The sequence below is a fragment of the Natator depressus genome, chromosome 14 (assembly GCF_965152275.1).
Source record: "Natator depressus isolate rNatDep1 chromosome 14, rNatDep2.hap1, whole genome shotgun sequence".
NCBI classification, from domain to species: Eukaryota; Metazoa; Chordata; order Testudines; family Cheloniidae; genus Natator; species Natator depressus.
The window spans coordinates 6390325-6414150 of record NC_134247.1 but is presented as its reverse complement, the minus strand read 5'-3'; the positions used below and the strand labels follow the sequence as shown (position 1 = coordinate 6414150).

The 23826-nt window shown below is 49.5% G+C and overlaps 1 protein-coding gene across 3 annotated transcripts in view; it reads right to left on the bottom strand.

Annotated features, from left to right (window-relative positions):
* Nucleotides 1–22345, bottom strand: part of FAM20A (FAM20A golgi associated secretory pathway pseudokinase) — a 43827-nt gene extending 21482 nt beyond the window's left edge. For 2 of the 3 annotated variants that reach the window (XM_074971889.1, XM_074971890.1), the window contains exon 1: nucleotides 22017–22147. In XM_074971889.1, the coding sequence (XP_074827990.1) occupies nucleotides 22017–22033 (17 nt within the window). In that variant the 5' untranslated portion in view covers nucleotides 22034–22147. Of the gene's footprint in view, nucleotides 1–22016 lie in introns of all 3 variants that reach the window. The other variant, XM_074971888.1, reaches the window with a different exon arrangement.
* Between the last annotated feature and the right edge of the window lie 1481 nt (nucleotides 22346–23826).

The following is a 23826-nucleotide window of genomic DNA, read 5'->3' as shown; positions in this document are numbered from 1 at the left end:
GCATATGCCATAGCACTGCAAGCGGGAGCCCGCTCCATTCACCGCTGCAGTTGTGAGCATTGTAAACACCTCACATTTGCCCTTGGAGATTTTGGCATATATATTGGCATTACGTCTTTTGGAACGGAGTTCTGATAGCACGGGTTCGTCTCCCCATACAGCGATCAGATCCAGTTCCCCCTGCTTTCGGGGGACTGCATGGTCACCAGTGCTGATGAGCTCACCATGCTGGCCAAACAGGAAATGAAATTCAAAAGTTCCCGGGGCTTTTCCTGTGTACCTGACTAGTGCATCTGGGTTGAAAGTGCTGTCCAGAGTGGTCACAATGGAGCACTCTGGGATAGCTCCCAGAGGCCAATACCGTTGAATTGCGTCCACACTACCCCAAATTCTACCCAGTGATGTCGATTTTAGCGCTAATCCCCTTGTTGGGGAGGAGTACCAAAATCGATTTTGAGCCCTTTAAGTCGACAAAAATAGCTTCATCATGTGGACGGGTGCAGGGTTAAATCGACCTAACGCTGCTAAATTTGACCTAAACTCGTAGTGTAGACCAGGGCTAAGATAGTCATTTTGAAAAGGGCAAGTTTCAGAGAATAGTATCATAGGACTGGAAGGGACCTCGAGTCTTCCACTCATGCTAGGACTAAGTACAATCTAGACCAGGGGTTCTCAAACTGGAGGTTGGGACCCCTCAGGGGGGTTGCGAGGTCATTACATGGGGGGTTGTGAGCTGTCAACCTCCACCCCAAAGCCCACTTACCTCCAGCATTCGTAATGGTGTTAAATATATTAAAAAGTGTGCTTAATTTATTGGGGGGATCACACTCAGAGGTGATGTGAAAGGGGTCACCAGTAAAAAAGTTTGAGACCCACTGATCTAGCCCAATGGTTCTCAAACTTCATTGCACCGTGACCCCCTTCTGACAAAAAAAAATTACTTCATGACCCCCCACGGAGGCAGGACCGAAGCCTCAGCCCACCTGAGCACTGTCACCCTGGGTTGGGGGGGGGGGGGAACTCAAGCCTGACCACCCCGTGTATGTGTGTGTGTGTGGGAAAACTGAAGCCTGGGGCTTCAGCCACAGGCAGGGGGCCTGTAACCTGAGCCTCACCGCCGCCCAGGGGTGAAGCCGCAGCTGAGCCCCACAGCCCAGGGCTGAAGCCCTTGGCTCAGCTTCAGCCCCAAGTGGTGGGGCTCGGGCTTTGGCCACAGGCCCCAGCAAGTCTAACAACAGCCCTGGTGACCCCTTTAAAACAGGGTTTCGACCCACTTTGGGGTCCCGACTCCCAGTTTGAGAACCGCTGATCTAGACCATCCCTGACAGCTGTTTGTCTAACCTGCTCTTAAAAACCTCCAGTGACGGAGAGTCCACAACCTCCCTAGGCAATTTATTCCAGTGCTTAACCACCCTGACAGAAGTTTTTCCTAATGCCCTAAACCTCCCTTGATGCAATTTAAGCCCATTGCTTCTTGTCCTGTCCTCAGAGGTTAAGGAGAACAATTTTTCTCCCTCCTCCTTGTAACAACCTTTTACATACTTGAAAACTGTTATGTCCCCTCTCGGTCTTCTCTTCTCCAGACTAAACAAACCCAAATTTTTCATTCTTCCCTCATAGGTCATGTTTTCTAGACCTTTAATCATTTTTGTTGCTCTTCTCTGGACCTGCTCCAATTTGTCCACATCTTTCCTGAAATTCGGCGCCCAGAACTGGACATTGCTCCAGCTGAGGCCTAATCCGTGTGGAATAGAGCAGACGAATTACTTCTTGTGTCTTGCTTACAACACTCCTGCTAATATATCCCAGAATATGGTGTATTTTTCCACTGCCATTTGCAATGATGTGTTTGCAATTCCACAACCCCTTTCTAGAGTGGTTTGGGCTGGGTTGGCTGTAGAGACCCTTGCCCGCTGGCAGCGTGTTTAAATCAGAGCCCTGTGAGACTGGGTGGTTTCAGTTCACAGGGGTTTGCGTGAACATTTATTTTGGTTACGATCTGCAGAGTTTTTGCACTTCCCTTTCCCACCACTCCGTGCCCTCTCTCCCGTCCCAAGTTTTACTTTGTGGGTTGGATTTAAAAACTCCCCAAAATTCAAAGCCCACCTCACTGGAAACAGCAGAGTCACAGATGGTGTTGGATGGGAATCCTGGGGAACGACAGGTTTCGCACAGCTTCTGGGCCAAGCCCTAAATCTGCCCAAGCTTGCGCAAATAAAGGATTCCCCTCCTCCACTCGCCCTGATTCATCAGCATCAGCAAATCTGCTTTGAGTCCCTGCTTTGTAATTTACCAGCCATCTTCCGCATGGTTTGGGGATTCATTGCAATCGTTTCTCAGGGCTCTAGTCATAACAAAGTACGTTAGGGCCAAGGCCAGTGGGAAACTTCTGTGGCTTAATTCATTAATGCCTGAAAAGCAGCCTGTGCTCTGCAGATGGCTGGGGCTAATGAAATGCCGAGCGCCTAGTCTATTTTATACAGTTTCTTATACCAGGTTCATCTCCACAGCAGTCGAGTGCATTCCAGTAGTGGATTAAGCAACATGACTAATATCTGCCACACGTGGTTTATTCTCGGCTCATGTCCCCAAGAGAGCATTGGGTGTGGAGTTGGTCGGCAAACACATTTTCTGTTTCGTGAAAAACTTTGGGATTTCAAAGAGTTTGTCTCTGGGACAAAAAACTTGCAACTATTTTTGTGGACTGAAATTCCTAACAGCAACAGCAAATTGTTTGGGAGTCCATTGAAATGGTTCATGTTGATCATTTCAAAACATTTCTTTTTGATTGTGGAATGTTAAAAAAAATTAAATTGGTTTTAATATAAAATAAATTAAATGTCTAAACAAGTATCTTTTCAAAATGAAAAATCAAACCTCCTTGTTTTGAAAACGTCTGAATGGGACATTTGAACATTTTCAAAAGCTTTTCCAGTTTTTTTCCAAATGAAGTTTTGTTGAAATTGATGTGACAGCATGACCAATTTTGGTTTAGTCTAAATGGTATTTTCTGATGAAAAACAGCTCCCTTGGAAGTTTTCTGACCAGCACTATGCATCAGAGTGTTTTAGTTTGGTAGAGACTTAGTTTCTTGTCTATATTCCCACTCCACTAGATCATTGAGATTTCACAACTCCCCATGTTGCTTCCCCTTTCACTGTCATAGTCCTTGCCCTACATGACCCTCAGATGGAGTAAGTAGGGATGAAACGTCCTCTCGTCTACCTGATTCTGCTCCAACCATGGGCCAGAGTGGAACGGGGAGGTAGTAAAATTTAGTCTGCCCCAGTGAGTGCAGAATTCTCATGGTGCATGCAGATGGCACGGAGAACTAATCCTGGGTGGAATATACAAGGGAAGCAAGGGCAAATTGGGAAAAGTCACCCAAGACTATGAATGGCAGCTTTCCAAACTTCCAGTTTAAGATCATTGGCTGGCTTTTGTGTCCACAAAACACAGCTCTTCCAGGGGATAAAAGGCACTCGCCCTTGCCAGAGCATATGTTCTTTTGCAGTACCCCATAAAGAAGAGAAAATGGCACTTAAATAGTGTTTCTTTGCCATCGTTGAGTCGGCGCCTCTCAGAACATCTCATAAAACGTCTGCTTTCCCCCACCCCCAGGGCACAAGGGAATTATAGATCTGGCTGCGGCATGCCTCAGATCTTGTGACATGCACTGTAACTAACAGCCAATTTAATGAGGCTTTCAGAAAACTGTCATTCTAAATGCAGACCTTGAAAACTTAACCTCTCTGGAGAGATGCATCGGCACAGTCAGAGGAGGGCTGGCCTTGCCTTAGACTGATGAGTTCTGTAAAGGCCCCCTTGTTAGCTCAGCTACACCACTTTGGAGCTTCCCTCTCCATCATCCCTTTCACACGCTCTCCGTCGACATGTTCATTTAGTGATCCAAAGAAGGCAGTGCTGGCATTTGTGGTGACCAGGAAGTGACCCCAGCACTGGCAAGAGGTAGCCACTCCAGGTTGCATCCGGAGCTGTTAGACTCTCCTGGCCACATGCCATCAGCTCCATTCCACCACAGTGCTCAAACCCCCTTCCTGCTCGAACCCACAGTCCCTCCTCAGGCAAATCTCCCATGGGAGTCACCTGGAGTTTTGCTTGGGGGCATTAGGCACTTCCTTCTTGCTACACCCAGAGCGAGCTGCAGGACTGACCATATATCACACAGGTTAGGGACTCCGAGGTCATAGCATTGCCATGCATTTGCTGGGTTTAGTCTAGCTCCTGCTGGTAGGTGGCGCTCAGTGTCATTAAAAACCAAAGCACCGCTGTGAGAGGTTTCATTTGGGAGAGGCCCATCAGTGGAACAGCAGGCCTGTTGGAGGTGGACTGCCAGAGCTGTGCAAGGGTTTTACACAGCATCTGACCACTTGGGTACTACCCACCTCTATCTCCCACCTCATCACAATCAGGGCAGAAATAGTGCTGCTGGGTTTTCCCCTCCTTTTGTCTGTGGTGTTTACTGAGCCAAGCTCAGAAGCAGGAATGTTCAGCAAATCCACCCTGAGAGGGAGCACAAAGACCCACAGAGAGCCGTGCTGGTTTAATACTGTACCACATGGTTAATAGCTTCTTCCTGGTGGACAATCAGCAGGAAGGGGCTAGGGAGGACCTGAATTCCCCGGACGTGTTCGCAACTAATTGCTCTGTCAGGGATAGGAGGGCTTGGTTTCTCCTTCTCCGCCATTGAAGAAAAGGGGTGCAAGTTTGTTCTCCAGAACCTACAGACCTCTCTAGGTCTGCCCAGCGTACAGGGGATCTGTTGGAGAATGAGGATCTTCATGGGGAGGACCTGTCCCTCTTCACTGGCTTTGAGCCCCCATAATCTCCTACCAAGTCCTGGGGAGCAGGACGCCACACTAGGAACCCCTCCTTCCCCAACACCAGCCCTTAAAGAGAATCCCAGAGACCAGAAGGAATTCTGCTTAGATGCAGCTGCATCCAATTGTAAGTGGATTCCTCTCGTGGGGTGGTTGCTATGAGTGATGGGGCACATGCAAAGTTAAAATGGTTCTGTTACATTTAAGGCTTGACCCCAGCCTGCCTCCTCCTGTCTCTGGCTTGCATCCTTCCCAAAGGGTGGGTTCTGGCCCCTGGTGAGGGCTCTCTGCAGGGACAGGGCAGGAGCAGGTGTGGGGAGCTGACCACTTTCCTTCCTCAGGGAAAGAGCCTCCTTCTTGAGCAGAGAAAGGTGTAAAATGCATAGACAGCCCATTTATTCCTCCTGTATCCATTCCCCCCCCCCCCCCATGGCCCTTTGTCATTGATACAGGACAGTCACTTGCCCAGTAACTTCACTGCATTTGTCCATGCTCTGGAATGCTGCTTGCCTCGGTCCCAGCAGGAAAAACGAACATTCCACATGTTCACTGGAAATCCTGCCAGGCCATAAAAGAAGGAGGAGGAAAGCCAACCTCTGCTTGGTAAACAAGTGAGGAGAGAAGGGCGAAAATTAGGCCAGTGAAAAACCCTACATGGGTAGCAAACTCCCTCTTTCCACAGCCGGGCTCAGGAATATGAGGGGCCTTTAACTAGAGTCAGTGGGGAACTAGCCAAAGTGGGTGGAGGCAAAGGAAAATGTCCTGGAATGTGGTGCTTTGTTTCTGGGTTGTATTTTTCATCGACAGGGCTCAACTGCTTGGCAAATGAGGGTACGAATGTACATGGGACAATTAGTTTGGATGCCTGCCTTCTATTTCTACCTTTCTGCTCTGCGATTCCAGCTCATCTATCGATCGAATCTTAGGGTTTTATCATGTCCACCAGCACCGTAGTCTCTGAATCCCCCAAGCTCCAATGGCAATTTGTTCAATTTGTGCCTCAATTTCCCCATCTGTAAAATGGGGGTAATCATTCCTTCCCAGCAGGGGTGTTGTGAAACTGAATGCCGATAGGTTAGTAAAGTCTTTCAAGGCCCTCAGCTGGAACTCCCCCTATCACAGCAACCTATTATTAATGGAGTCTATTTCTAAGTAAAGTGAAGAACAACAGGATAAAGTATGTGTCATTCAGTCTGTTTTGGCACTGTGCAAGCCTGGGAAGAGGCCAAAAGATGGCAAATATGTGCTGGGGTGCTGGAAAAATTACGCAAGTGCTCTTCATTGCATCTTAGACCTGAAGTCCTAGAAAATTTTTCAGCCTATTGGCAGATGTTTCTGCTGTATCTTGTCTGGAAACAGTTCCTGCAGGGGGGATTATGCCACACAAGAGCTCCCCAGGAGTAACTAAGTGCCAGTGAGATGGCTGCTCTTTCGCAAAGGCTGGTTAGTCAGACATAGTTGGAGATACAGGGCCAGATTGTGAGCAGCTGATGTCAATCAGGATAGCTCCCCTCACTGCAGGGCTGGTTAAATCCGCTGAGGCTCTGGCCTGGAATGAGACGGTCTCAAGGCCAGGCAAGAGTTTGGCCTTGGATTGCCTAGTGAGGAGGGTCCAAATGGAGGGCCCCAGAGGCTGCTCTTGGGGCCATTCGGTAACTGGACAGGCAGCTGGACTCAGATGTAACAGAGGCTCTTGTCTTGGCTGGTAACACAGAGGCACCCTAAGGAAATGTGTTCCAGTGGCACCAGAAACAGAGGCAACCCCCCCCAAGCTTCATTGTTACTGCAGAGTGGGGCAAGCCCTTCTCTAAGGCGAGCAAATGCAGTCACACACGCCCTTTTTCCTCGGGCTGGCATCTCCTGTGCGCCCTGGGACCTGAATGGTGCAGTGTCAGAAATCACCTGCACTGATCTGCTGATTTAAAGCTGCGATTAACCCAGACAAAGGAGAAGCAGCAACATGTATTTGCAGTTACTAAAGCTAATTACATTACTGCAAACAGCTGGAAGGCTGCCTGAACTGGGCAATCTACCAGTGCAGAGAATTCCCAGTTGGCTAGAGCAGTGTAGCCAGCTCCACGCCACCCCTGCCTGCCGCACTTGGTATTGGGGAGGGGGTGCGTTGGGGCCTGGGTTTGTGGAATGGCCTCTGTGGGTATGTCTACACTGAACTGTAGGGCTGTCTGTGGGAGCCAGGCTTGTGGACTGGCAGTTTCCAAGCCCAGCTTTGTGAGTCCACACTGCATCATAAACCTGGATTAACCTCAAGTCTCAGAGCTGTGCTAACATGTCCAAATGGAACTATGCAGCCCCTCGGACTCAGGTTTGTGGCTTGAGCTGTGTCCGCACTACAGAATGACAGAGCTTGAACACAAGTCTCAGCGGGACTCAGGCTCTCACCCAATCCCTACTAGGATCCTAGGACTCAGGTGCTGAGTGCTTGCTGATCAGGCACAATACAGGCAGATTTGTGTGTGGACAGAACTGGGCTCAAACCTGAGTCACAGCCTGGCTTTAGTCAGTGGTTTAGACATATGGGACCAAACCCCAGCCTGGCTGGTCCAGGATTGGGAGAGTGCAAAGGTAGTGTGGGTGCTGGGTTGAATGTAGCTCTGTCAGGTCTCAGGCTCTGACCCTACTACACAATGCTAGGCCTTACCATTTCACATGGCACGCAGGGGGATTTCGGATGAGTTACACAGAGCTCTGTATGAAACTCTTTGTTCAGGACCAGATCTGTACCTCAGGGCTTGGGTAATTGGTGTTTGTTTTCATGTTGTTTGCATGCTTTTTAAAAGGGTGAGGGAGGCATTTAGGAGACCAAAATAACACAAGACCTGGGCCTTTTATGACGGTGGCCTCCAGGCCAGGACTTAGGGAGACCCTGAGAGGTGATGGTAGGCAGCCCAGTCTAGAGATATCGAGCTAGCTGGAGAGGTAGGGTCCTGTCTGAGTCCAGAAGCCTTAGCGAAGGAATCTTTTTATATTAATTACAATCGAGCCCTGTCTGTTTTTTTTTTCATGGTGTTTAAGGTCCTGGCTAGTAGAAAAGTTCATATCAATGTAAAGTGTTAATGCAGTGCTGTAAATGACCGTGACGATACCAGCTTTCACATGATTTCTGCCCTATAAATGATGACTCTATGAAGCAATTTTTGACAGCACTACATTGGTGTAATGGTATAAAAGACAATTACCGGAACCTGGACCCTCCTTGGTAAGTAGAGCGGAGCAGGAGGCTCCTGGGTTCTAGAGCAAAACTTCGGGGGATTGGGAAGTGGGTTGGGGGAAGCACTACCTTTCATTTGGATTTTGCAAATGTTTGCAACATTTTCAGCTTTGGGCCAATCTTTGCTAAACTGCAGTGAAATTAAGTGGCGACTGGACTAACTGGAGGGACACTCATCACATATCCTTTGGAGGAGAGAGCACTGGCTGTTCATTCCATTCGCAGCAGCAGAGCCATGGACAGCATATACACTCCTGATAAAGGGAAAGCAGCCTTCCCAGCCCAGTTTGCATTGAATTGCCTGGGTAGATCAGTGAAAGAAAGCAGGAGCCTGCAGCTGATAACAAGTGGTTCATTAACAGAGAAGGGGACTGGCTGGGACTGAACACTCTAGAAGAGGAAAGCGCCAAGTTAATCCAGGCCCTTAACAAGACACACACTGTTGGGCAACACAAAAGCTGAAAAGAAAGTTGCCTCTGACAAGGAGCTTTATTTTCTGGATTCCTGACGTAAGCAAAATTAAAAGCATCGAAGCACTGGAGGTCGAAGGCCGGAGTTGGCAGTGTTCAAACCGGTCGGAACAAAGGACATGCTGTGGGAGAGGAAACCCAGAAGGCTCTCGCTGTACGTGGGTCTGCACTCGCTGACCTACAACTGGCAATCACTGTGCAACCCCCCCCCACCCCACTCCGCCGTGCCCTGCAGCAGGCAGGCGGTTGTGCACTCAGACTGGATGGCACCTGCAGACCTCAGCTAGGCTGATCCTGACCTGCAGCTCTGGCCGAAGGGAGTAGGGATTAAGAGGATTAAGGATGGGAAGGGACACCAGGAGCTGCTCCTTTCCCCTAAACTGTAACTAAATAATTCACTAGGGGGCCACTGCTGGATACAGATGGTGCAGCAGCATGCAAGGTGGTTGGTGTTTTCCACCAGGCCCTGAGGAATGCTGGAGTAGATGGACCAATGGTCTGGCCTGGCCTGGCAAATTCTCTGCACCACATGCTGCCTTCTTTTATGTGTGCGCATCTCCCAGTAACATCATCACTGCACTGCTCCCCTCCAGCCTTCCCACCCGCCACAGCGGGGTTATTCCTATATCCTGGAGCAGGATTCAGCTCCGAGTATCTCAAAGGGACATCTGTGCGGTTTTCTTGCATGCAATGATCAAAGCCCCACGTGCTCTGTAGCAAGTTGGACTGACATTCTGCAACAACTGGTGGAGATTCACCCTGGGAATAAATGTGAACAGTCCCCGGGCCCCTCAATCCAGCACATTAGAACAGTTGAATAAAGAGGAAACGTTAAATCAGGGCATGCAGAGCCGCTTGGAACGGGGCTGGGACCTGCAATGCTGCTTTGGGAGGTGGTTGATGATGGTATGGGGCTCACTCCTTCCCTGCCTCCCTCCAACGGTCACAAGGTCGCAGACGACAGGAGTTTGGAGGTTTCTGGAGCACACAACCGTGGATGCTGGCATTGACCACCGGTTAGGCACCGCACAATGGAAGCCATTTGCAGAGCATAACAACAACTTTATTGAACCCACAAACTTACAGGCAGTGCCGCATATTCCTATGTGCTAGCAGATGAGATTTTTTTTCCATTAACCAACTTCAGTTATACAGACGTCTCTCTTTTCGAGAGCAGTCCCGCAACACCCTCTGCCGAGGTGGGGCCAGAAGTTCATCAGTGTTTGGGCTGAGCCGACTTCCTACCTGTGACATAAACTAAATGGATAAAATGCTTCACCTTGGTTGCATTGCGGAACCAATGGACAGAGCACACCTAGTATCAACAGCCCCTTTCCAGAAACTGGCTGGGCTGAGCCCAAATGTACATCCCCTTTGCCATTTAGTGCCCCAGGAGGGAGGTGGCTGTGAGTGAATTCAGCCTGAGCATGTTCTCAGAATGCTTCCCATCTTTATGAGAACCATATTTTATTTCAAAGTGACTAAGGAATAATCAATACCCACTTCCCCAAAAGAATAAGAGACAAAGCTAAGTCAAACAAGGGCAAGTGACTGCCTGGCCAGCACGGATTCGCTCCCGGCTGGGTAATAAATAAACGTCATAACCAAAGGCAAACTACAAACATTTCTTCGCAGCAAACAAAATAAGCTGCAAAGTGAAGTGGGTAGACTTATTACCAAATAGTAGGAGCTGTGCCCCAGGTTAGAAGGCAGCAGAGTAATGGGAGTGTTGCTGTAAGCAGCCAGCATTTAGTGTTATGGGCTTTTGTTGGTGATGTAGGGTGTCATCAAATCACCTACGTGATCTGATTGTGTTTAATGTTCCCACAATGCACTTGCTCCAGGAACATCCATCTTAGTTTCAAAATTCTAATATATTCCTGACACGTTGCCCAGCTTTTAAAAATGTAATCTCTCTGCTGAGCACAATAGAGATTTGCATTGCTCCAGAATCTATGCAGGTTATTTATAGTCCCTATATAGACCCTACATCTCAGACATGCACATATCTGCCATAACAGCTAAATTGGTGTTCACTCTGAGCATCTAACTTCCAGCCTACTGTTATTGTTAAGGTGCTGATATCACAAGATAGTGTCTTGGTTGAGATTAGTCCCAAAGCAAATTCCAAATCAATATCCATTCACAGGAACGGCAGCATAACCTGATAATGCTTAAATGCTTTTTACTTAGTTACCCTCAACTTTATTTTTCCAGCTTTTGTTGTGAATAAGTACAGCAACCTCACTGCCTTGAGCTCCCGGTTTGCTCAGCCATGTAAACGTGCTATGGAAAGATATTAACAAGCACGGCTCCTAGTTTGTTCTACACAATCGCAACACTGCAGGCTGTTTGCAAAGGGTGAGGGCCAGGCGCTTCAGTGGTAAAAACTAAATGGTGCTCAAGCATTTCCAAGGCGCCTCTTCACACCTTGACTTCAGTGGGCACTGGAGATGCTCAACACCCCTGCAAATCAGGTCTTAGGTGTCTCAAACTGGGCATTGTAGTAAGATGAGGCCCTGAAAACATAAACTCTTGTATCAGAGGCCCAGTCTGAGGCCTGAACCCTGAACCAAAGTACTTCCAGGCATTGCTAAGCAAAGGCTGGGCTGTGAGCTAGAGGCAGGCCCCAATCACAGAAGTTGGCAAGAAGAAGAACTTGCGCCAAGATGGCATCAGAACACTCCACAGAGATAACAAGAAACAGGCAGGTGCATCTTAAAGACAGGGTCAAAAGGACAACGTGATGGATAGATTCGTTTGAACCAACATGTAATAGGGGAGAAACAGCACCCTGATGAGTAAAGGGGCTGCACCTCAATACATCAGGAGGGATGAGTAATCTGTTCTTCACCTGTAGAAGACTAGGTCTGGAAGGGCACATTGTCGTCCAGCCTAAGGGGCAGTGGAGTGTCCCACCACTGGCTGAGCTGTGTCCATTGCTGGGGGCACATATTCGTAGTATGCCCTGTAGAGTCTATAGGGAACTATTCCTGTGCTTCGTTTGACAATAAGCCTGGCCGGGTGCCTTCGTACCTTGCTAGAGTCTGTGGTTTTGGGGGGTTCTCTCGGGGTCTGCTGTGTCAGCGATCTGCGCAGAGCTGGGGCAGCACACAGAGGGAACACGCACGCAGCCGACTGTTATCATCATCGAACAAGAGAAGAGCACCACACCGGTAGCTGCTGACAACAGGCATCACATAATGGAGGTATCCAAATTACAGGCCACTTACGAAAATATGGGTTTAACTGACAAGCCCGAGGGCAGCAGTGGAGAATTCAGGACTCTCAAAAACTAGCTTTGCTAAGTAAATATTTATTGACATCACTACAGTATAGTCCACTGACCTGCATGGCTCTGGACTAGTCTGTTAACTTGCACAGAAAATGCTTCAGGCTGCTTCTCTATGCTAATCAGTTTCTGCCACGCTCATCCTCATGATATCTGAGCACCTTCCAATAAGGCACTAAGCGATGTGACTAGCATATGCCAGGTGTTGTTTGCCACTTGAAAAAAATAAAGAAGGTCTCACCAGCACACTGCCGAGTTTCCAGTCTGAAGAGTACTATGCTGTGCCGTGGTCTCTGAGAATCTTTTTTCTACTTAAGATACGTATCTGGCCCTCATTACCATGGTCTCTGGAGTCTGGCAGTCTTTCCCAGTGTGATAGGAAAGTGGCAGGATCACCAGTTTATAAAGGGGAAACTGAAGCACAGAGCGCCTCGGGCTCAGATTTCTAAAGGTATTTAGGTGTTGCTGTGCTCAGCATTGCAAGGCCTAACTCATTTAGGAACCTAAATCTCCTTTTCAAAAGGGATTTAGGTTTTTCAGTACCAAAATCCCATCAAATGTCAATAGGATTTAGGCTCCTAAGTGCTAAAGCTCTTTTGCAAATGAGCTTTAGCATCCTAAATCAGTTACGCCTTGAAACACCTAAATACCTTCAGAAATCTAGCCTAAGTGACTCGGCCACACAGGAAGTCTGTGGTGGCGCAGGACTTGACCCCGGGTGTCACAAGTCTTATGCTAATGCCCGAACCACTGGACAAGACTTCCTCTCATGTCTGTTTTCTGTTCTTTAAACTTGAGATCTAGCTCTGGTTTACACCAATAGTCGCGCCAATTGCCCCGAGTTTCTTTCTCATCCGCTCTCAGCTTAGTGTTCTGCCCGTGCTGTCTTCATCATCTTTTCTCATCTATTCTACTGACACATGTGGCCAGACTCCAGCGTTGCTCACACCAGCGTAAATCCAAGTAACTCCACTGACTTCAACAAAGTTAAATTCTGGAATGAATGAGGTCAGAATCAAACCATGTCTCTCGCATGTGTTTGTCTGGAGGAAGTGAGTCTGATTTTCCGCTGCAATGCAATGCTGAAGCTCCGTTGTTACATCGGTGTAATGCTGAAGTAATGAAGTGGAGAATCAGGCCTAGTACAGGGATGAGGGCAGCACATAGGCCACAACTATGTACGTGCTGAGCTGTGCGTTCACAAGAAGCGATATACAATGACATGGAGTGGCAACCAGATGCAGCTCAAAGGAGAAAGACTGGAAACACTGGGAGTTCCTTTTATTTCAGTTCACTAGAGAACAATGTCAGCCTTGGTGTTATAGGCGACATGCTCGGTGACCTTCAGCACAGTGTCTGACTGTGCACAAGGAACAACATATTTCCTCCCAAAGCCTCTCCAGCAGAACTTGGTGGTTGAAAGTTAATTAACTGCTTTACAAGTAAACCAGAGCAGAAATATGTTAATCTCTGCTGAAGTGAATTTAAATCCAATAGCAAAGTGATCACTTGTACAAGAGCCTCAAGAGCCAGCTACACACTGCACATCCTGGCGTTTACATGGGCGCTCCGTGAAGTGTCTTTTATACCAGCAGCGTCCAAAGCTGCAGGAAAAGCGCATGCAATGCAGATTCAGCCTCTTTTCACCCCAAAACGTTTCTCAACAAAAGAAAATGCATTGAGTATCCACCAAGGGGAAGAAAATAGGATCCTTTCCTCATCCCCTAATCAACATGTCACTTACACTAATGTTTTGCTGTGGTTTGTTACATGATCAAGGTTGTTCACATGTGGCTAGGTGTCCATCTCAGACAGAATCCGGGGGAAGCAATCTGTGCATGACACATTTCTCTATGACCCCCTTCCCTCCCCTGTTTGCTACCCACTCCCTAAACATCGTGGATGAGATCTTCAGCGGGTGTAAAATGGTGTTATTCCATTGACTTCAATGGGACTACACACGCTGATGGTCCCCTGTTTTCACAGCTTGCTTTTCCTCACTCTGGAAAGATCTCAGCCATTCAAAGAGATAATGGGCTGGGGATCTATTCAGTCAACCGGATGATTTACAAAGAGTGTCCGTTACCGGCTCTTTGTAACTTCTACACAGAGAGTACCACAGGTGCCCTGCCTCCAAGACCAGACCTCAGGCATGGGAGGCTGTGGAGAGGCACGCAAGGGCTGGAGGCTTTCTGGAAGGCAAAAGTTTTTAAAGGAGCGATTTGAAGAGGGTGCTTGGGGGACAAGGACTGGGGAGTTGGTAGCGAGACTAGGGTACAGCATGAACGTGTGAGGACTGTCCTTTGGTTCTGTGTTTGTACGGTGCCTAGTGCAACGGGGTCCTGGTCCATGCCTAGGGCTCCGAGGTGCTGTGGTAATACACATGATGAATAATAATAAGCCAAGCGTGAGATGGGGACGTGTCAGAGCAGTATGGAGATGTGGGCGGGGAGGACATCGGAAGGGAGAGGCGGAGTAGAAGGAAACAAGTGCAGAGATAGAGACATAATTGAGATTATGCAGGGCCTGGAAGGATAAGGATAAGGCGCCCGAGTATGAAACAGCAAAAGGCCAGAGCCGGTGAAGGGAGCCAAGCACTAGCTGTTGTTTTCTGCAGCTCTCCCCTGGAGCTCAGACACCAGCCTCTAGCATTGCCCAGGGCCCACACTCACAAGGCATAACTGCCTGAAGTGAACTTGTGCTGAGACAATAGTGATGTCAATGCACAGGGGAAGGCCGATGTTACCCAAAGCACTGTGGGAGTGAGAGGTGCCCCGCTACAACGTCATTGACCAAGGGGCTCAAAGTCAGCATTGACCTATACCTCCAGCAGAACTCCTGGGGTATACAGTCCCTGAGATGCCATTCAATGCCACATGTTGCCATCAGTGGGACTGCACAAGATGAAAGGCTGTGTTGCTTCTCACCCAACTGGTGACATCTCCTGGTATCTAATGCACCGCACACCATGCAGGAATTTAAAACACAGGATAAGGATAAGGCTTACTGTAAGCCTAGAACAAAAAGTGAAAGAAATGAAAGCTCCACTAGGTGGTCTAATCCAGTGCTACTCAAAGTGGTGGTCCGCGGACCGCTGCCGGTCCGCGAGCCATCGGCTGCCGGTCTGTGTGCACATCGGGAAAAAAATTTGCCGGTCCCCCACATCAGAGAGCTTGAGAAGCACTTATCTAATCCATCCCTCTGCCAACACAAGACTCTCCCCTACAGGGTATTTTCTACTCCTTTGTCCTGTCTAATTTTATGTCTCAGACCTATGAAGGCACTTATATGGCCCTCAGTACTGTTGTATATGAGTGTGATTCAGCGGGACTTCTACTGCCTGAGAGATTATTCCAGTGTCTAATGTATGCAGTAACATCCAGAGACTTACAGATGTCTGCACGTAAAAGCAGAGTTGACTGGAAAACACACTCAAAAAAACCCTCCACGAATCTTTGTTTCCATTTTTCATCAACATTGAAATGTTCTGATCAACTCTGACTGCAAGTTAGGGGGCAACACAACCCCAGTATGATTGATCTGATCTGCAAACAGGAGGGGCTTCTTTAAGAAGATGGCATCTTTTGAAACATCATTCAAACCACCAAGCTCAAAGCACATTGTCGTGGCGCTTATGAAAGAATCTGGGATTGGGCAGCAAGCTACCCTGAAAAGCAAGCAAGAGATAGTATTTGCACAAAGAGACTGGGCTTGAAATGTTCAAGAATGCTGAAGGCCCAGATTTTTAAAGGTATGTAGAGGTTTCTGCACTCAGCATTGTAACGCCTACCTGCTTTAGGTGCCTACATCTCACTTCCAAAAGTAATGGACGCACTTAGGAATCTAAATAACATCTACTGTCAATGGGATTTTGGCTCCTAAATGCCTAAATCCCTTTTGAAAATGAGATTTAGTCTCCTAAGTCAGTTAGGTGCTGCAACATTGAATCTAAATGCCTAAATTAAATTAGTTAATGCCTAAATACCTTTAAAAATCGGAGCCTGTGTTTTCAGTTATCTAGTTAGTCGCTTTAAAAAACTGATGCCCTGCATGACTTCTACAGATTCAGGTGTTTGCTTATTTTTGATTTGTTCCCCTCCTCACCTGGTGTTACACCTAATGAACACTGAATGGTTTTATTTATATGGTATGTCCATCTTGTGCATGTATTTATATATGTTTTCTTTTGTTATGTGTTTACATTTTATATAAAAACAATAAAGTAAAAAATCTGAGCCTAAATGATTTAGGACCCTAAGTTTCTTTGTCAAAAGTGACTTAGTGGGATTGTCAAATGTGCCTAAATGAGTTAGGTGTCTAAGTGCCATTGGTTTTCAATAGGAGTTAGGTGTCTAACCAATTTAAGTACTTCTCTGTTCTCACTCTTAGGCATGTCCTCAAACGTATTTAAGTGCCTAACTCCCATTGAAATCAACAGGTGCTTAAATAACTTTGAGGATCCGGGCCTTAGGAGCCTAAATCTTATTGAAAATTAATGGGACTTCAGTACTGAAGTGCCTAAATCACTTTTGAAAATGGGACTAAGGCTCCAAAATTGTATAGGCACTTTTGAAAAATCTCACCCTATGTGTGCAAGCCAAGTGCATTTGTCAAAGGTTGCAAGCCCAGGCGAGTCCATAGTGTTGGAGGTGACAGGACTGGAGTGAATAGCTGGGTCATCTATTATTCTGAGCTTCTGTAACTGTGGTTCTGTGGACCCATATGATCACTTATGCAGCAGGAGGCTTTGTTAGCAATGGCAATGTAGGCCTGAAAACTATCCGAGGCCGGGGGGGCTGGCCTAACTAGATTAGGTGAAGGAGATTGCACAGGAGCTAAGAAACTCTCAGACTCTGCCACTCAAAGGCGGGGCTATAAACTGTCATTCTGGGAGTGATCTTGGACCCAATTCAGCATGACTCCCATTGATCTACAGATAACAAATGCTTTTGTGAATCTAATCTCTGGCCCAGGGCCAGTTAGTTACAACAAACTGGTTGTTGTAATGTGAAGGAGTGGGACTATGTCTGTACAACTGATGAATTCTGTGTGAGGTTATGAACCCCATAGGTCAGGCTGCACACGCCACTGTGAATGGGCAGCCTCTTGCCTTCTCTATGGTCTGTTTGCCTCCAGGATGGGTTGAAAATTCCAAAGGCTGGTGGCAAAAGACCAACAATAGAGGGGATTTGGCTCTTAAGTACCCAATTGTTGGAAATCAGTTCACTCTTGACAAAGGACTGGTCCCTGTCCAGAAGAACTGGTTTAGCAGGGGCTAAGTCACCTTGGCAACAAAATCACCTGGGAGGGGTTTGTGTTCAGATGGGGAACCTGGCAAGGGTGTCACCTGACATGGGAGGGTAGGGGTCTGAAGATTTTACAAGGGTAGAGGCTGATCTGCTAACTTCGGGGGGTGGGGGGGGGAAGGAGAGGCATATTCTCCAGTCCAGGAGGGAGAGGTTAACCTGATATGGGCAGGACCCTCCTGCCCTATTCCTGATCCCAGATGGTCCCAAGGACTCTGGCAAATCCAAGAGACCCAGACTCCAGCTTAAAGAGTGGTGAGGAAACTGAGGCAGGGCCATGCGTTTAGTGTTTATAGTTTTGTATGATCCATACTCTTCTGTGCTTTAAATATAAAAGAGCATAAAGGTGTTAGATTGGGCAAAGCGTGTGTGTGTGTGTGTGTGTGTTGACTGCTTCACAAGTACTGCTTGCCCCTGAGAGAGTTAAACAGTAAACCAGAAGTTTTGCACCTTTGGGGTGGAGTTCTGGAAGAGGGGGTGTGTTTAAGTACTGGGGAATCTGAAGGGTCAGTGCTGCACCCAGAGGAGCTAGGTAGCTGGAGAGCGAATTCCAACACCCTGAGAGTGCATGTAAGGACCCCAAGAATGAGGCAGTAGCTAGACTCCATTCAAGCTCCAGGAGCTTGAAACACCCCATGGAACCAGAGTGCAAAGGTTTGGATTTCCCTCACAGCAGACTTAGTGGGTGGAAGGAAGTGGTGCTTGCTAGGATCTATGTAGTAGTGTGTGGAGATTTTTAAAACACTTTGCAAGGGTTTATGCTTTTGCTCTTAAAGTGTAAAGTAGGAGCAGGTCTGGTAGTTTATCTTGGGTATAAATTAGATAGCAAACATGAATTATGAGCAGGTCAGGAAAGAGCAGCTTCGGAGCCTGTGTATCTCCAGCACAGGACCTGTTAATGAAGCTGAACTGGGTGTTGGTTTCGTGATAAGGATAACCATTCACTGAGCATTAGCTAAAGGCAACTGACCGCCTTTCTCATGTGATCTTCTTTGATCTGAACATCTTAGGACTGGTAGCATGACATAGAATAAGCTGCATCTCTTGAGGGAACATCAAGAACGATTTTCACGCTCCAGCTGAGTGGTTCCCATTTACGCCATATGACTGGTGTTCTCCAGAATACCAGGTCCCCCCAAGCCGCTGCCAGAAACTGGTCTCCTTCCCCACGAGAAATTTTGATACTTTGAAATTTTTTCTCATCCTTAAGCAGGCCCCCAAATTGAAAGCTCAACATTTTCCATGACCTGATAGTCTGAAAGAAAATCCCCTTGGGCCACTCAAAGCTTATGCTCAAATAAATTGGTTAGTCTCTAAGGTGCCACAAGTCCTCCTTTTCTTTTTTCAAAGCATTTTGTCTCAATTTTGACTTTTCAACATTTTTAACTTTTATATTTTAGTATAAATAAACTAAAATTTCAAACAGAAAAGTCATTTCCAACAAGAAAACAAAATGTTTCATTTTCCAAATGTTTCAAACCTAGGGCATTTTAACCATTTCAAAACTTTTCTTCTCCCCAAGAATGCTCCAGATTTTGTAGTTTTGGCAAACCTGCCCCTTTCCTGGGAGCCTTTTCAGTGTCGATGAATCAGCATTTTCCGGCGTAAAAATGGTTAGAAAATTCCCCACCAGCTCGCCTCACGCGCTCACTCAACTCCTTCCCTGTACTTTCTCCTTCCCCAACTCCTCGCTCTTCCTGCCCACACCCCCTCTTTCCTCTCTTCCTCCTCACAAACTGCTGTACACAGCACGCAGTGCACACGGCTGCCAGTTTACTCCCCCTGCCTTTCTCTCCACAACTGTCACTTCTGAAAGCCTGCCCGGATGCGTTGCTGCAATTCCTTTCCAGCGAGGGCCAGGCTTTCTTGCTGTGACAGCAAGTGGGTGGATGGAGGGGGAGGGCAGTAGCTTCCAATGGTCCAGAAAAACTGCCGGCCACAGGAAAATGGTTGGGGCTGCAGTGATAACAAAGAGGTGGCTTCCTCAGTCTTCTGAGACGGGACCCAGAGTGTAGCATGGAGGAACACAGCCTGAGAGAAAAGGTGTGTTGATGCAGCGTCGCATGGTGTATTGTCATAGACCATGGCAAGGGGAACTATTACAGGCAAATGTGCCATGCAAGGACAAAAGGACAAATTCAGCGCCAACATATGTGGGCACTCCGTCGATTAGCTTCCCTGGGACTGGCACCCGCTGGGGCTGGAATTGGGCCCAGAGTATCTCGGAGGGAGGGAGTGTAGTCTAATGGTTAGAACAGGGGAGTGCTTCTCGAGAAGTATCATCAGTGAGCACACCGGGCGTTATTCCCCGCTCTGCCACTGACATGGTCACTTCACCTCTGAGCGCCTCAGTTTGCTTGTGTGTAAACTGAGCAGAAGGAACATGCAAAGGGAAGCGGGAGGCATTGTTAACTAATGTCTCTGAAGTGCTTTGAGATCCTTTGGGAAAAGGCTCCGTGGGAGCAGGCTCATCACACAGTTCGGATTCTGCTCAAGCACCATTTAATTTTGTTTTCTGTATTCATCTCTGGAGTCAAGTTTGTGTAGCACCCTGTTATTTTTATTCGATGCTGTTTAAACAACGACTCGGAAGGGTGAAAAGGGCACCTCTCTGTTACTAGCGAGGAGCGCTACAAGCATTCATACCTTTGCTCTCTGCTGCTGGATATTGTTATAACAATGCAACTGGGCTCCACTCCCACTGAAGTCAATGGGTCTGTTGCCATTGACTCCAGTGGGAACAGCAGGATCGGGCCCTTACGATAAGTGACGGGCTTGTTTAATTCTACTGTTACATCCCAGTGGTTATATAGACGTACAGTTTGCAGTGCTGATCCAGAGCAAGGTCACAAGCTCCCATTGATCTTCTGGATCCAAGATCATTGCTTGTTAAAAAAAAAAATGTATGAAATTGTGACACGTAAGCAGCACGGTTTAGAGCACATGCTCAAAACAGAGAGGCAGGCAGGTCTGTGAGGATGATTTTGGCTGCAGTGCCAACATATGTCCCGTAGAAAAGTCAAGCAGAAAAAATGACCCCTGTGGTTTAAAGGTTGCAGGTAAGTAGCTAAACAAGCACAATCACTGCATTTACAAAGGTTATCTTCTCAGCGCACTTTGGCACACAGCCCCCCTCTGACATGATTTGTTTTGTACGGTGACTGGTTCTTTTAGAAGAGGCAATTACTTATTTTCCTTGCGAGGGCCCTCTCCGGATCCCTGCTCCACCTACTCTGTCCTAGAGACATAAAAGGGAATTCATAGAACTAGGCGCCGTCCCAGCCACAATCATTGTTGTTTCAATTGTCCTGCTTGCTAAGGATGAAGCTGCAGTGTGACTGTCGCTCTATGGGACTGTTGATGGGCTAGGAGGGTGGGGCAGGTCTTCTGGGAGTCAGGAAACCTGGGTCAGAGCATTCCCTGCTTTGCCACAGACTGGCCTGTCTGGTCTTGGGCAAGATATTTACAACTTGGTTTCCAAAGGCCTTGAGCACCCCGCAGTTAGTGGGAGCTGGAGGCATTCAGCACCTTTGAAAAATCAGCCCTTTGCTGGGCTTCTGCAATGCCCTCTGCAAAACAGGGATGGTGATAATAAAACTCCTCTCCTCCAGCCCAGCTGTGTTGAGAGGCTGCATGAATGGGCCAGATTACCCCTCCCAGGGAAAAACCCTGGGCAGGAGCTGGGGGAAAGGAAGCCCGGGGGAGTTTTCCTGTAAATTTGGAGGCTTCTCCTACTCCCAACCTTATGGATCACAGGAATCTGTGAGAGGGGAACCCTTTTCAATCTAGGGCCGCATCCAGGCCTCTCCTCATTCATGGACTGTCCATGCAGCCTGATTCCTCCGTCCTGCCCTGGAATCTTTCCCCACAGTTCCTGCTCTGGAGGATCCCTAGAGGAGGGGCTGCTCACTTCTGTCCCACACTCCGGCTGCTGGCTAGGTGTTTTCTGGTGGGTATACAGCAACAGTGTCAGTCAAGGCACCCAGCACCAGTGTGGCTGTACTTCTGGTGTGGCAGATCCCAGGGCCAGTTCCCCACTGCCAACCTTTGATAGGGGCCATTACAGGCCTTGGGGCCACATGCGGTATGGACCGCAATCCCAGCCTCTAAATCAAAAGCCCTGAAAATGAGTTAACTTGAGTAGTAGATTCAGCCCAGCCTCACTCACCACGGACAGCGCTTGGCTGTCACCCACCTGCCCAAGTAAGCCTGGGCCAGCGCTGTGTTTTGCCTCAAGAGATCAGACCAGAGACGTTAGAGAAGAGCCACCCAGATCGAGTGAGATGATCTCACAGGCTGCCTGGAGAAAGGAAAGCCTGGGACAGGCCCTCACAACAAAGTTGGAGAATGGTCCTGTAGGAAACCACCCAGCCGATATCACAGAGAACAGTGAGGCCAGCTGTGCAATGGGCCGGGGGAGGTCTGCATCTGGCCTCTGACACTTCTCTGCCTAAGAGGAAGGCGAACATGGGTCTGCAGTGAAGATGGGGCATCCCGCAGAGACAGTCAATGGGGACAGGGTGGCAGGGACTTAGGGAGCTGAGAAGCCTGGAGAACTGGAGAGACCAACCGGAGAGCAAAGCAGACGCCCCCGGCAAGCAAGACACACAGTGTATGTGTGTGTGTGTGTGGGGGGGGGGGGGGCTAGCTCCACGGGCAGGGAATGGGGGCCGGGTGGGTATCCGGGGTATGGGGTGGGCAGGGGCACCCGTGCTCCAGCGGGGCTGGGGAGAAGCAGCAGCCTGGCACTGGGGGGTGGGAAGGAACCCGGCATGGGGACACCCAGGGTTGGGGGCGGGGAGGCGGCTGTCCCCGGGGGGTGTCCGGGACGAGCTAGGAGCCTGCCCCCGGCGGGGAGGGGACCCGGGCGGGACGCACCTGTTCCAGCGGACCATCTTCCGGCGGTAGTAGCGCACCGCCTCCTGCCGGCTGAGCAGCGTCTCCTCCGGCCCCCGCGGCGGCTGCTCCGGGGCGCGGTAGAGCGGGTGAGCGAAGAGCCGCCGCAGCTTGGAGCCCCGGGCGCCCGGGGAGGCGGCCGCCGGCGAAGGGGGCAGCGCGGGGCGCGGCGCCCGGAGGCAGGGGCAGCCCGGCTCGGCCCCCGCCAGCTGCCGCCGCACTTCGGGCCAGAGGTGGAAGTAGAGGTCGGCGCTGAGCAGCGCCCCGAGCAGCAGCAGGATGAGCAGCCGGTCCCGCCGGATCCAGGGCATGGCCCGCGCGGCGCAGCGGAGCCGGGGACAGGGGCAGCGGAGCCGGGGGAGCCCAGCCAGGGGTCGGGCTCGGGCGCCGGGGAAGGGGGCTAGCGGCGGAGCGGAGGCACCGGGGGCCCGGGGCGGGGCGCTCCCCGAGAGGCAGGGCTGGGAGCGGGGCAGCCCGCCGCAGGGCGGCTCCGGGCTGGCGGCTCGGCGGCAGCAGGTGGGCGCCCGGCGAGTGTCTCTGGTTCACACCCGGACCCGCCGCCGCCAGCCGGAGCGCGGGAGCCCAGCCCGCTGCCGGAGCCGCTGGGAGAGCTGCCGCGCAGCCCGCACCTTGCCAGACCTCCCCCGACCCAGCCACCCCCGGGCAGCGGTGCCCGGAGCGCGTGTGGCGCCGCTCCAGGGGGAGGTATTAGGCGCTAACCACCCCCTCCACCCAGCCCTGATCACCTGCCAGCTCCCCCCTCCATTGCAGCAGCCCGGACTCGCCCATCCCGAGCGCCCACTGCCGAACCCCGCCGTGGGGTGCTGCGGAAATGCCCTGGAGCCGGGTGCGCGTCAGGCCCTTGGTGATGGGGCTCGCCAGGGGTCCGGGCGCAGAGGGATGGACCCCTCTCCTGGCCTGTGTTCGTACAGGAGTAGGAGCTGGCCTCCAAGCACTGCTTTTCATCCCTGAGCTGCCAAGGATGGAACTAAGGACACTAGCTCCTGCAGCCCCAGCTGCAGTGGTCACTGCATTTCCCTTCTCAGGTCCTGGTTTCCTTTGCCCATCAACCCTGGCAGGGTTTCTACACCCGACAGTCTAGAAGAATCATTTCATCTTTCACCAAAAGGCAGCCACCGCTGAGGTGGGAGTGGGTAGCTGATTAAGTTGCTTCATGCTTCAAAGACTTAAGCACCCTCTGGAAGTTAAGCTTCATCCTAGTTACTCCTGATTTTGGCCCTGATTCAGAAAAGCACATAACCTTTATTTAAGGGGACGTGTTTCAATGGGGCTGCAACAGGTGCTTATGGGTAATCACATGCTTTGGCACCCTTCCTGACTAGGGATTGTTTTTTGGGCCAGGCCCTTACACTGGAGTAGGTGAGGTCAGGGAATCAGAGTCAGGACATTCAGCTGAAGCTGCAGGTGGAATTTAGGTAAACAGAATGCAATGGCCACACTTACTGCTCAGAATGTAGGTTTGGGGTTATTTTAAAGGATTTTGCTATAAATCTAAATTCAAACCCTTCAATAAACAAAACAATTTGTTGGTTGGATTTAACTTTACCTCTGCAGCCTGCAGAAGCCAGATGGCAATTGACAAGAACAGAGTGTCTGTCCCCATACTGCTAAATGAGAAGGAGGGGTCCCTGCTGGAACCTGGCTGGGGACCCCAGTATGGTTGAGAATCACCTTACTTAACCCTGAGCCCACAGCAGTGAAATAGAGGAGGGACTGAATATAAACAAAAGGGCGAGTGACAAGGCTGAGCTAGTTTCATTGTTCCAGCTGA